We start from the raw sequence: 14755 nt of genomic DNA on the forward strand, positions 1-14755 counted from the left end.
TTAAAATCCATTGTGGTGGTGTATAGAGCCCAAAATATGAGAATTGTGACGATGTCCCAATATTTATGGACCTGACTGTATGTTGCACTGGTCTTAGAACCATCTTACCACCCCTGTTTCACAGTACACTGAAAACTAATGGTTATTCAATATAGAAAAATTACATTTAAAAAAAAGCACATTATTTTTTCTCCTCCAATATGGAGAAACATGTGAATTCAGCACCAATATATTAGGCCACATGCTTTCTGAAATTGCTTATGTCACAGTTAATTGCATGTATCACTGAACATTGTCTGCAATACATTTTTGGCTCTTCTACTATTTCATGACTGTCTCTCCCTGTCTCCTAGTATTTTCAGTATCCTGGTTAATGGGAAAAAAAAAAGTAAAAAAAAAAAGTTGTCAAAACCCCAATCAAATTATTGTATAGAAAGGGAGGGGCAAATGCAAGCCTGGAAAATAGCTTTGTCTGTGATGTCCATGTAACAATGTGATTTGTAAATTATATGGTTATTTAGATTTGGGAATGGCTCTCTGAAACCAGGATTCTTTAAAATGACTAAGCATCTCAAAAATGCAATTATGAAATTAACCACCTATTTACATTAATTATTAAAAAACTATTTGCTTTATAAATACATTAAGCATCGACTGGAAACCTGGAATTGTTCTAATATAAGAAGTGCAAAAACTACATGGTCAAGAAAACGCAGAAAAAAAAATGAGAAGAAAAAATAATAACAAAATGTCCAACCGACAAACTGGAATAATAATAATAATAATAATAATAATAATAATTTCAACTGCATTATATAAACACAGTGCTATCCAGAGAACACACTGGAAACTAGAAATGGCATAGGACTAGGAAAAAATGTGATATACTGTATAGTATATATATATATATATATATATATATATATATATATATATATATATATATATATATATATCTATATCTCAATGAATGAAAATGTGTGTCAGTTAATATGAAGGATCCACTTATTGACCCACAATATTTTAAATAGCAGTCCTTAACACTTTCCACCCTGTGAGCTAAGAGTAAGGCCATCAAAATAGGCTGTGTTAAAATATTATAATTGTACATTGGAATTAAAGTAATTTAATTAGAAAACCTTCTAAATATATGGTTATAGTGTCATTTGTTAGAAAGTTTGGGGACCACTACTTTATATCACATGCTAATGGTAATAATAATATAATGAAAATCAATTAAAATTGTTTTTAAAACAGTTTACTTTCAGCCAATATCAGTGTTAGACGGGAAGCTACATGTGTTTTGTGTGACTTTTCTTATTTGCAAATCCTCACTCTTTTTTTTTTTTGTCTCAGTCAATAAAATGATTTAGTGGCTCCCATACAATTTACTAAACACACATAATCAGAAGTTAGGTTCTCTTTGCAGAATAGTTTGTGTATATATATATTTCTGGACAGCCACAGGGGAAAACTGTCTAACGACACATACTAGGTGCTAAACAGTCTCTATTTCTTCATGTGTAATATGACAAAGCTTAACCAGCAGGGTAACTCCTCCTGTTATAAGAAAATAGAAGAGCCTGTCAGTGGCTAAGTAATTATTAGTCATTTCAGTATTATTTACGACAGTCACATGTAATTTTCTGCATCACCCAACAACCTGGTACTGTGCAGCACCAGCCATAAATTATATTGATATAATGGAAATGGTTGTCATGCATCCAAAATCTATTACATTAATGCCACCGTTAAAGGCTGTACTTCTGCTTTCAGCTATGCATGAAAAGTACAGTACACATATATAATGGCGGTACTGCCGCTGGTACCTCTTGTCAAGTTCCTCTGACAGGTTAAGCTTTTATTATTTCCTTATAGGAGATGTTTACTTTGAGACATTTTCACCTGCAGGTAGAGGCAGGTTCAGACCAGTACAGGTCTGTACCTGTACTGGTCATCAAGCAGGTGCTATATATGAACTTTATTTTGCCCAAATATATTGCATCAATTTTCCATTGCAAGTACATTCCAACAAATATAGCAATAACTACATAAATGCGACAACAAACGTATATGCCGATTTAAGAGATTATTTAAATACCTGGGCAGTAACTCTACCGGGTATTTCCCTAGCGGGATCTCGGATAGCCGCAAGGAACTTCCTTATTCCCGTCAGCTGATATCATACTATGGTCGATGTTTGTCATAAGCTAAGCGGCTTTTCCTTCCTGTCCACTTTATTGTGATCAGAATGTGATAGGATAGTCGTCTATACATACTACATATCAGCCAAACTGGCCAACATCAGCTATGCACGTATTGTCACATTTTCTCCTTTTTTCTTTATTATAAAATCAAAAACAATTATTTGGAAGAGTAGACAGACTGCTAAAAGCTACAATGTCCTGGCATCTGGTCTGACTAAGTGCCAAAAAGACATTAGCTATGTATGAAGCTGAATAAGACAGTGAAGATTTTTTGAGGTTTTGTTCTTACAAAATGTATTGCACAATCTTAACATAAATTTTTATTATTCTATTTGTGTACAATGTTTCTCAGAAGAAAGTGGCACATGCTAAGAGATTCTGCATAGTTTTATTTCAAATAATATGCTTGCCACAAGCCCCATTAAGGAGATACTGGAGTACCAGACGGCTGGACATATGGATAAATATGGATAAAAAAACATTCTGATGCCACAATCTCTTATTGCATGTCACTGGGCACATGCTTCACTGGCAGAGAGATAATCATTGGGATAGTAATAAACTCATCTGATGCTAAAATGTTAACATAAGTAATACCATTACCTAGTTTTGCACAGCATACATTTTCAAACATGCCAAGGGGATTATCCATCCCAGTTACAAGTCTAAATTGCTTACTGGTCCCTGCTTGGCAGAAACAAGAGCCTCTAGCACTCGTACACAGGGAGTTTGGAGCATGAAACCTGCGTGATTAATGTTGATCTTTTTAGGATTAGGAAGAAAACACCAGCTGCTGTTTCTGAGTTCATATCCAGTGTAGTCATGGTATTAGCAAGCAAAAACAGTTGCTAAGCAAAAGTGATGGTAACAAACAAGTAGAAGTTTCATACACAAAAATAAGAGGATGATATAATGACTATAACAATGACAAAGCAAGTAGAAGGTGGGTAAGGGGCAGTTGACTTGGCTTGGGGTGCACATTAAGCAATGAACGCACAACTGCTTAACTGTTGCAAATTCCCTGCATTATCATGTTCTCTCAGAGTCATTTCTGACTACACACTGGTAAAATAGTGTCTACTCAATACACTGTGTAATGATATCATGTCAGGAACAGATACAATATGCCATCTTTGCAATGAGTGCCAAAAAAACCCCAAAAAAACATCACACACACACACACACCAAATCAATCTCACACTGCTCACTATAAAGCTCCAAATGTGAAACACATGACCTGTGCGGTTTTCACAAAAAGCTTGAATATTTTTAGCTGCCATGGATCAGGGCTACATGTTACAAGTAGTGGCTGTATTTGTATTCCTTTACTCCAAAAGCTTTAAAGATTTCCCTCGCTCATGAAAGCAGATATGTTTGTTAATGCAGGAGAAGCAGTAATAATATCTGATTACAGAAACAAAAGTATCACTGATCTATTTGTGGAGAGCTGCTATCTTAGCTGTGCTTTTGACATTAATATGTAATCCTGGTATATGCCATAAGAATGAACGATAACTGCAAGTGCACACCTATCTTAGTGAGCATCAATTAGGTGGTCTGCAAGCTTTCTATTGTTCATACTGTACCACACAGCTAATCTCTACTCTATCAACTAATCACTAGTAATTGGTGCATACAAATCTTGCAACATTAGGTGCTCAACAGACCTAAGACATTCCCAAATCCACAAGAGAAACATCATTTTTGGGTTTTGGCATATATGGAAATTCTGTTCGTAAGGACACTAGCACACAGGCTTCCACAAATAATCTCCTTGGCAGAGGATGAACACAAAGTTCCAGATGAAAGGTTACAAATACCATGTCCTAAACACAGATTTTTGACTTTCCATAGATGTTCAAGCCAGACACTACTGTTTCTTTTAACAATCAGATTATCCAGCGTCTGTTAGTAACACAATAGACTTTCCATAACAATATTATTATACACATGAAGACTGGTTTCCACAACAGCACCGCTCACAGTCACTAGAATATAGTATTTGTTTATACAATGCAAAGTGAACCATTTGCCTGGTATTATTATTAATGTTAATATTTTTGTTTTAATATAGTATAAAAATAGTATTATGATAAATACAACATAAATTCAGCATATAATTTAACATTTTTGGAACATATAATCATGCTTCCCAGTAGTCCTATTTGGAGCTCAAAATCTGTTACCTGTGTTGTTTTTTTCTTTTTTTTGTATTTCGATTTTAAGCTCTTATATGGATATTTACCTTTAAATAAACAACTCATCATTGTCTCTAAAAGGCAAGAGGTATTCAAAGTTTTAGTACCCATACAAACCTTGCTCTTTGTCACTTTTAAAACAGTATTGTTCAAAGAGCAGCATTCTCATTGCCTGCCTGCAACACTGTGTATTATGTGCTTAAGCGCTCTCAAATAAATCTATTTTATACTGTACCCAGCATCAACGCTTGTGAGCCATGCAGGCAATGTTGAAGTCAGCAAAATGCAAAGCAAACACTTGTCAGAAAAAAATGCATATGTATGGTGACATTTGTTTACATTATTTGTTGCCAAAGAGGGTTTAAGTACAATTACTACACATTAAAAACATGCATTGCATGCAGTAAACCATGTACACAGTTCCTTACTGTTTTGTCGCATTAGTACAAAGGGCGAGTCTGGCGGCCTGCCGGGGTGTATGATGTCAATGTACGTATTTGTTTGTTTCATAAAAGTATTTTATTTTTCTAAAACGAAGTGTTTCAGTAATTTGTAGCACCGTACCCAAAATTACTAAAATACACTTAAAACCCGTATCTGGGTTTTCCCCATGATGTCCCTGGCATTCCCTTAAATAATTTAGCAATGCTCATTACAGTGACTATAACAGTTTTGATGATCATTTCTGTGTATATGAAATTATAGCCGAAGAGCAGCAGTTATGAACTTTATTACCCCTTTATGTTGGGTTTTTTGGACATTGCTAAACAAAACACTATGTAAGGGATAAGTCACAATCAGCTCTAAGCAACCAACAATCATTTTGTGTGTATTTATCTCCAAGTTATTGTAGCTCTTTGCCATCTACATTTCATGGTAAACCACTGTCTACACTTAAAAAGGTAATTTCGTCATATATGTTAGATGGGGTGTTCAGTGATGTGCTGGATTTCAGGATACTGTAATTCCAATTTACCTTGGACATTTTATGCCATTAGAGTAAAATGACACAAAAAATAGATAGACCAATAATAACTACACAGCAATGAATGGGTATATCACACATAATAAAATGTATGAAATGAAAACATAATCTTGCTGGATATAACATGAAACAAGTTTCTATTCGGTCTGTTACGAGAGATAAAATAAAGAAATATAACAAAAATACAAACTATGGACCAGATCTATTTTTGCAGGAAACAGCAGGGCTTATCTGTGAACACACGACCTCAGCACTTCCAAACACTCATTTAACATATCCACTGCGTTACATCAGCCAGCTAGACACAAGTGTCACCAATATAAAAGTCCTCGCAAATCACTCATTTTACTTCAGCCATGGGGAAGATTGTGTCTACAAGGCACATGGCTACAATGTGTACAGAGGACATAATTGGTAGGGTGTGTCTGCAGGACAATGCCCTTTTCTCATGTGGGGGGAGCGAATAGGCTTAAACACACAGAGATTACTGTAACCATTTGTTCAACTGATTTACAGAGAGTAATACAATTATTCATGGCAAAATGACTTGTGAGGAATACAAAATTGTTCTCTTCCTTTTAATACTAAATAGTTTACGATGAAATTGTGCCTTTATACAAACACATTTATATGTTTGCATAATATTATTCATTAAATTACCATGTTTTATTTATGGCATTAAAACATAATTTCACTTCTATGAATAAAATAAAGATGCAGGGCTTGTGTTCCACTTTCAGGAAAGATTGTATAGATCTTTCCTTGCACTGGTTTGTGAAGTTCAATAACAGTAATGGGCACCTGGAAATAGCTTGCCTGGAAGAGGCTGCTGCTATCATATTGCACTGTGTGCTTTCTGCCAAGAAGGTATCAGGGGAAAGTAAGGATAAGCTGATGGGATGCTAATTAAGGCTTCATAGCTGTGACCTTTATAATCAGATACCTGTAGTATCTGGGTGGTCACTACTAGACTATAAAATTCTAATACAAGAATCCCACTGAGACTGGAAATGCAGTGCTGGAAAGTATAGGGATAAAAGTGGGTGTAGAAGAGGGTATGTTGGTTGCTATGAGTATAGCAGGGAACACAGTAAAGTCCTTACACGTGGCTGACTGTCCCTATCCTTCCATCACTCATATTTCAAATCCAGCCTTCTGCTCCGCAACCTGACAGTCACAAAACACAAACCTTGTACCTGACCACAACTCTGTCACACTGGACTCTCCAGTGCGAGTTCTAAGGGGGATGCATATAGAGTTGTGGTCAGCGTACCTAGGTACAACGTTTGAATTTTGGGACTGTCAGGTTGCGGGGCAGAAGGCTGGATTATAAAATCTAAAGACTAAAGGATTGCTTTCATAGACTTTCACAAAAAAAGATCAATTCCTAATTCTGTTTATTATATGTCAGGTTACGCTGACTGCAATTAGTTATAGGTAATTACCAAACTAGGGCCCCTTTAACAGTCTGTCAATGACAGCCTCCTGTTCCAGTGCTGTGCCTGAGACCCATATGATTCGGTTGTTGGGCACACATCTATCAATATTTACATGACAAACAATACAAATGCTATGTATCCAGTGCTTAAATGGTATTTCTGCATTTTGATTGCTACAGAACTCAGTGAGGATTTTCTCCAACTTGCGGGGAGGGAGTTATGTCAGGGCACAGGAGAGACAATCCTCAGTTAACAGATCACTGCTAATTGTGAACTACTGCTAGCTAGCATTATCAAATCAGCTTTAGTCACAGTAACAAGTGCAGAGCTGCAAGGAGGATATAAATAAAGTCCCCCTGGCTTCCTCAAAATCTTTTAATTTTAAAAATAAATTAGTGAATATCATACAGAATGCTTTTGGTCCCAGCCTCCAGCAAAAAAGGCACTTCATAACAATTTTGGCTGCCCATTTCCGGACGGACCACTTACTCACACTACAAAGAACTGTGCACAGAATGCTTTGCTGTCAGTCCCTTAGGCCCCTATAACTGCGCCAGACCTCCAGACCACACATAAATTGAGGTTGTATGTATAAAAATATTAACATTAAATTATATATATATATATATATATATATATATATATATATATATATATATATATATATATATATATATATATGAAATTATATCAATCCCACTCTGCTAACAAAGGAGAGCCCTACCAGTTCTTACAAAAAAAAGATGAAATGTGCTTGAATAGACCAGAAAAAGAAAAAATATACACAGTGGGACACATGCATATAGAAAACATAAAAGTCTGCTCATTTAGAGGCAAAAGCCTTCTGGTCATTAAGTGGTTAATAAATAAGGCGGCTCTATGATATGGCTAATATGACTAGAGGAAAACTCTACAAGAGGGGTGATTGTTGGGGCACATTCGGTAGGAGCTACTGAGACTAATACGATAAAGCTGCATGTGTGACCCCAAAACATTAGGCATGCCCATGAATATGTAAAAATTATTTTAATGATTTTAGGCCTGCCCAAATATTCAGTCAACAGATGTTTGTGGCCCCCTTGGAAACCATTTTGGTCACTGGGTTATCAGGCCCATTTGTAGTAGAATTTGCCCATGTGTGGGCCAATCCTACTACAGACTGGTACACCACTCTCCACATCATAGAACGATGTGGAGAGAGGTGTGCCAGTTTGATTCCTTTCTGCAATAAGTCCATACAGGTGAAATGCTGCAATTCTACCACCAGTGGCCGCCATCGGGATCATGGGCCCTTAGAAGCAGCAGAGCTGCATCCCTCAGCTCAAATGCTGGCAAATGCCTTAAGGGCCGATGGCTAGATGGGCAGGTCCGCATGCCCGCCCAAGCATCAGCATCTTCCTGCACGCTACAGGGTGATGCTGCTGCTCGGGTGGGCATGCGGCAGGCTGTATCGTGAAGTGAAACGGATATAATAAGGTAAGTGTGGGTGTGCAGTATGTTAATAAGGGGTGTGTGTGTGTGTGTGTGCACGACCATGTTATTATAACGCTTGTGTGTGGGCGCAGTATTTTAATATAGCGTGTGTGTGCGGAGTATTTTAATATAGCGCGTGAGTGTGTGGGTGCAGTATTTTAATATAGCGCGTGTGTATGTGGGTGCAGTATTTGAATATAGTGTGTGTGTGGGCGCAGTATTTTAATATAGCACGTGTGTGTGGGCGCAGTATTTTAATATAGCGCACGTGTGTGGGAGCAGTATTTTAGTACAGCGAGTGTGTGGGAGCAGTATTTTAATATAGCGCGTGTGTGGGAGCAGTATTTTAATATAGCGCGGGTGTGGGAGCAGTATTTTAATATAGCGCGGGTGTGTGTGGGAGCAGTATTTTAATATAGCACGGGTGTGTGTGGGAGCAGTATTTTAATATAGCGCAGGTGTGTGTGGGCGCAGTATTTTAATATAGCGCGGGTGTGTGTGGGCGCAGTATTTTAATATAGCGCGGGTGTGTGTGGGAGCAGTATTTTAATATAGCGCATGTGTGTGTGGGCGCAGTATTTTTATATAGCTACTCGTCTATGGAGGGGGTCCCCAAAAGTTCACTGTACCTGGGCCCCAAATTTCTCTTGCCGGTCCTGTACATACCATTATCTGATACTGGTAAGCCCTATGCTGCAAATAGAGAGTCAAGCTGCTCGTAATACATTTGTATCCCATGGGACACCGTATAACAATGACCTTTGCAAAAAGTACTGTAATATTATTATTATCTTGAACAGAGGTGGGCCTGTGTGCTTTAAATGCCAGGGCTGATTTTTAGTCCCAGTCCAGCCCTGGCAGCAGCTGATAACGCTGATTACCCCTTAAATAGAAGTCTCTTGTAATCATCTGGACTGGATCATTGCAGTTTCTGGTTCCAAATACCCTGCTATTTCAGTAGTATTCATATTGTTATACCAGGCTTTTTACTTTGGCTTATCCTGCTCTTGCTTCTTAATCTCTGGAACCCTGACCCTGTCAAGTGTAAAGGACTATTTCTGAACTGTGTGTTACTGGCTGGTTACATTGCTTATTATGCTTTGCTCTGTGGACTTGCTGTCCTTTTGCACCTGCATCAGAGCCTGTTTACGTGTGTGTTGCAGCACCAGTATTCCTCATATGGACTTGCTTTTATCTGTCTTTGCCTGGCCTACAGCCATTGAGATCCTTACCTTGTGTGTTATAATCAATACAAATCACCAAACTGCACCTTAAATCAATGTTTTAGTGTGATATTACAATGGTGACACAAGAGAACTTAGACAGGTGTCTGAGTGACAGGGTAGTCTGAGGATACCTCAGCAGCAAGGAGAAATTGCCGCCCAAATCTCTAGAAACAGTGGTTTCCTCTACTGTTTACCAAATATGAACTTATTGAATTCTTCTTGGAGAACCGTGTGTCACATCCACCAAGATTCCTACACAATGTCTGCCAAGGTGCAATGATGCTCTTATGGGGTCTTGTGACGGCCCAACATCCTGTTAAAAATGTAGTCGAGATTGAATTGTATTTCACAATCAGTTGAATAATCTCAGCCTTTGTCATGATGGTATCTCTCAGGGTGGCTGCCTATAGTGCCAGGAATTTGTTCATTAAACTAGAACATCTTTATAAGCTTAGTGTGATACACCATTGCACACACTAACATGAATCACAGCTATGTAATACAGTCACAAATACCATACAAAACAATAAAGCAGGAGTCAGCAACCTTTGCCAGTGTGCTGGTAAAAATCATTTCTGTGTCTATGTATTCTACTGCTTTGATTGTAAAACTATCAAATGTCATTCACTTACTCTTACCATACCACCACTTTTATATATATATATATATATATATATATATATATATATATATAATGCGAATAGTAATGAGACCAACAAACAAACGTAGTGCCCCCTGTTCATATTGTGCCTCATACTTACCTCAGGAGTCCACGCACACATCTTTAGGTCCACAACGGAACCTGTGCGTTGCCTCACTAAAGCAGCCAAAGGTGCCTGAAACAGAGCTGCTGTGCATACAGCTCAGATTAGGCCACATTTGGCTGCTTTAGCAAGACAGCTGTGGCGCTCCGGCGTGACACCGGTCCACATGCCCCATCTGCCAAGGCTTGCTGACCCCTGCTATAACTCATAGTATTGCAGATGGAAAAGATTTTTAAGAACTAGGAAAGACACTGTTGCTAGCTTGTTATCCTCTGACTGCGTGCATCTATAAACAGTTATATAACTGATTAAAAAAAAAAAAGTAATAGATTAGACAAAATAATCAGCCTTCTGGAAAACAGTTGGGAATTACTTTTGTGGGCAAATTTATAGTTTGTAAATGGCATTAGTGAATGTAGATAATTGTGAATAGTTTTTCATAGTAACGGTAACTATGCCACTTATATAATGGGGCTCTTGACATAATTACAATTGTATGCAATTAAATTAAGCAACAGGAGCATATAATGCCAATGTATAGATATCCTGTATAATGTGTTCCACTGTACATCAAGGTCAGACACTACAGGGGAGTTCGAGTTCTATCAAAGATTAATATGGACCAAATATCCTATTTTTTTGTGTTATTTAAAATGGCAATTTGTTATTGGCCTGATCTAATAAAGGCAAACTGCAAACTTGTAAAATCTCCATAGAAAACCCCCCAAATACATACATCACATAAAAGATTTCCGCATGGTGGGCTGCAGAGCAGGGGAATCTATTAAAGATTGATTTGCAGAATGAATCTCACAGAGATTAGTCGGATTTCCTATTCATTAGGATAGACAATGCATTCAATATGTGCAGAAAGCACACAGAAATGAATGAGAAAATTCTCTGTGAAGTAAAAATATATTTTATATTATTGTATAAATCAAAAAAAGAATTGCCAGCATGACCCGTCAGCCCAGGTATGCTGGAACAGCTCCTCAATAGCATTTCCCAGATATTTTGTATATTGATAAACTTTGTGTGATCACTATATTCATAGTTATGAATTTTATGGCACTTTTCTCATTATAGGGCACTACTTGAAATACATCTGGAATTAATTTGCAACAATTACATTATTATTTTAGCAATTAAGCTCAGTAAATTAATGTTACCAAACCAACAGAGTTAGTATTATAGAGAATTTTGAATAATTTTGCAATCGTATTATTACCTCATATATAAATCATGGCTCTGTTTTTGGGGTTTTTCTAAGCAAATAACACTTTTTTTAATCATTTGGTGAAACTTTTCTGGATACAATTATTTTTAATCAAGAGCCTTTCATATAGCAGATTCATCATGAATTGTATTCAACTCTATGGGGTAGATTCAATTAGCCTATGGTAATAGCTGCACATTATTACCATTACAACAGCAATTTTTGCTCGCGGCTAAAAGCAAAAGTCAGGAGAAATTACCGTAGTAACGTTAATAATGCATGGGCCGCTAATTGAATCTACCCATATAAGTAATAAATATATGTGTGTGTATATGTATATGTGTATATATATATATATATATATATATATATATATACACACACACACACACACACACACACACACCCGTACAGATGTACATACATGCACACTTAAGACAGTCTCCTGGGCAGCACGGTGGCCTAGTGGTTAGCACTTCTGCCTCACAGCGCTGGTGTCATGAGTTCATTTCCCGACTATGGCCTTATCTGTGTGGAGTTTGTATGTTCTCCCCGTGTTTGCATGGGTTTCCTCCGGGTGCTCCGGTTTCCTCCCACACTCCAAAAACATACTGGTAGGTTAATTGCCCGCTATCAAAATTGACCCTAGTCTGTGTGTGTGTGTGTGTTAGGGAATTTAGACTGTAAGCTCCAATGGTGCAGGGACTGATGTGAATGAGTTCTCTGTACAGCGTTGCGGAATCAGTGGCGCTATATAAATAAATGATGATGATGATGATTCACTCATCCTAAATTGTAGGATGGGTATATGTTTGTAAAGTATTCTATTACAGGACAGATCTGAGTCTATAACAGTGGTGAACTTCCCTGCTTCTATTATATACTTTGGTTTCAATAATCAGTTTGAATAATCACATTACCTTCTAAGGATCAAAATAAGAGCTATCAATTCAATTAGCTGCGAGGTGCCGCTGGATATTGCCTCATTGTCCGGCTACGCACACTGCTGGCCAATACGGTACAGAAAATCCGCTCCTTTTGTCCTCGCTTCTCTATGGGACGCGAGGGTAAATGAGCGGAGATTTGAGAAGAACCATTGAGGCAATGTTCTGGACTCACACTGCTGCACTTTGTGGATAAATGAGATCCTCACTTAGAGAAGCATCATTCACAAAGGGATGAAGAAATTGGAGAACATTTTATTGAATGGAGTGTAAAAACTAAGTCAGGTGGTATTGCTTTTATGGTCTACAGATAGTTCTTACTGGCATACTAAAACTTATAATATTCATTACACAATCACAACACAAATCTCATCAGGGCAAGCATTTATTGTAAAATTCAAATTAAACGTTTCCTCCTAAATGGATTGTACTCATTCGAATTGCTAAAGGCAGAGGACACAAGCTCTAATAGAAACTGAAAAGGCAGTTTTTGTTTCAGCATTAGAATACTACTAGCTTTATTAAGATACCTCCACAAAGTACAGCAAAAAAAATAAATTAACATACATACCTGAACTTTCGCCCAGTGCGCAATGTGCATCAGTCCCACATAATCCCATTGCCCGAGTGAGGTTTGGCATTTTCATAGACTTCTCTAAAGAAGGTACCTAAAACAAATGTAATGTAAAGTTTATGATATCAATAAGATGGTTTTAATAAGATATCATAGAACATCTCAAGACCGGTTACATGATGGCAGTAAACATACAAAAACGTGGTGTGTAACCAGCACATACTCCTGCAGTCGTTTGACCCCCTTGTATTCACTTCAGTGAACATGAGTAAATGGCGCATGTGGCATCTAAAAGACTCTGCAGTGCCGCCACTCTCAACCCCAGAGGTACAAGCAGAAGTGGGTATGAGCTAGCTCTAATATGTATTTACCGACATTAAAAACGCATGCATTTAAAAATTCCAGTGGGTAACCAGCCTATATATAAAGTGTTAAGATTAGAGAGTGAAGGATAAATAGAAACGGTAAAGCATATTTGCTGCAAATGCAAATTTCAATATATACAAAAAAACAAATGTGCTTAATGTAAATTAACATTGGTCTTACTTTCAAGGTGGAGATCTGCGGACTATGGGGAAAAAGTGGAGGAAAGAACAAAAATCATTAGAATTGAATTTAAAATCTACACTTCTATCATTGTAAAAAAAAGGTCACATATTATAGCTCAATTTGTCTTCTAAACTTAGCATTGCACTTGTCAAAGTATTACATTTACACATACACATACCCACGCAAACACAGGGAGAACATGAACTCTGCACAGACAGGGTCTGGTTGGAATTGATAGTTATGAACTCAGTTCATAAACTGTGTCAGGCAGCAATGCTAACCACTGTGCTGCCCAATAAAGCTTGGGGTTTTGCCCCAAAGCACAGTTACAACTTTCTGCATCATGCTGGGTTTGTCTGGCAATGGGGGGGGGGGGGAGGGAAAGCCTCTATCTAGAATATAGAAATAACGATGACGAACACTCTCTGTACAACAACATAAGTATTTATATAAATAAGATATGCATGGAAACATGAAAAGCCAGATAATCTGGTGGAAATATTGTGAGGTGGGGATTCAAGGACATGTGTAAATAGCTGAAAAGTGAATACTGGTACTGATGGGCCTGTTATAGGGTCTCTCTTCTGCTACAACTGGACAGAGCTGGTAGCTTGCGAGTAGATACTAAGTAGAAAAGGTTTCTTGCTGTTGATAAAGCCTAATAAAGTCAGAATGGTTAGAATGGTGTCTGTGTGGTGTTCATACTCCTATACTTTCTTAACGTGTCTGTTCCTCACTAACGGCACTCGCTAACCTGCATTGGAAAGAGTCCAGTTGCGCTCTTCAAAGACCAGTCTGGACGCAATGCTACAATAGACCACATCCTCTATTCAGTTCATCAGTACCTTCACTACTTGTGAGTGCAGTTCTATTATTCTCTTCACTCTAAACACTGGAATAGTATCACACTACGCTCTTGGTGCACATTCCTTTAGAATGAGAATTGTGAACGGTGAGTAGAACATTCAGTAATGTTACTGTTGATGTATTATTAGTTTCAGAGTGACATGTAATATGCACATGCAGTGAGTATTGAAGTACAGTATGTGTAACAGCATAGTGTAAAACATAAGCACATTGGGATTCACCTTAAAGTTTCATTAATTTCATTAATCACTTGGCCTACAGCATATTAGTCACTGAAATCATCGATGACTTAATCTTACAGTTCACACTAAAT

The 14755-nt window shown here is 37.6% G+C and overlaps 1 protein-coding gene across 4 annotated transcripts in view; it reads right to left on the reverse strand.

Annotated features, from left to right (window-relative positions):
* Positions 1–14755, reverse strand: part of CNST (consortin, connexin sorting protein) — a 110111-nt gene that overhangs the window by 33058 nt on the left and 62298 nt on the right. For all 4 annotated transcript variants that reach the window (XM_075203533.1, XM_075203532.1, XM_075203534.1 and 1 more), the window contains 2 exons: positions 13573–13594; positions 13024–13120 (listed from right to left, as the gene is read on the reverse strand). In XM_075203533.1, the coding sequence (XP_075059634.1) occupies positions 13024–13120; positions 13573–13594 (119 nt within the window). The remainder of the gene's footprint in view (positions 1–13023; positions 13121–13572; positions 13595–14755) is intronic.

Source organism: Mixophyes fleayi, chromosome 3, assembly GCF_038048845.1.
Source record: "Mixophyes fleayi isolate aMixFle1 chromosome 3, aMixFle1.hap1, whole genome shotgun sequence".
Classification (NCBI taxonomy): domain Eukaryota; kingdom Metazoa; phylum Chordata; class Amphibia; order Anura; family Limnodynastidae; genus Mixophyes; species Mixophyes fleayi.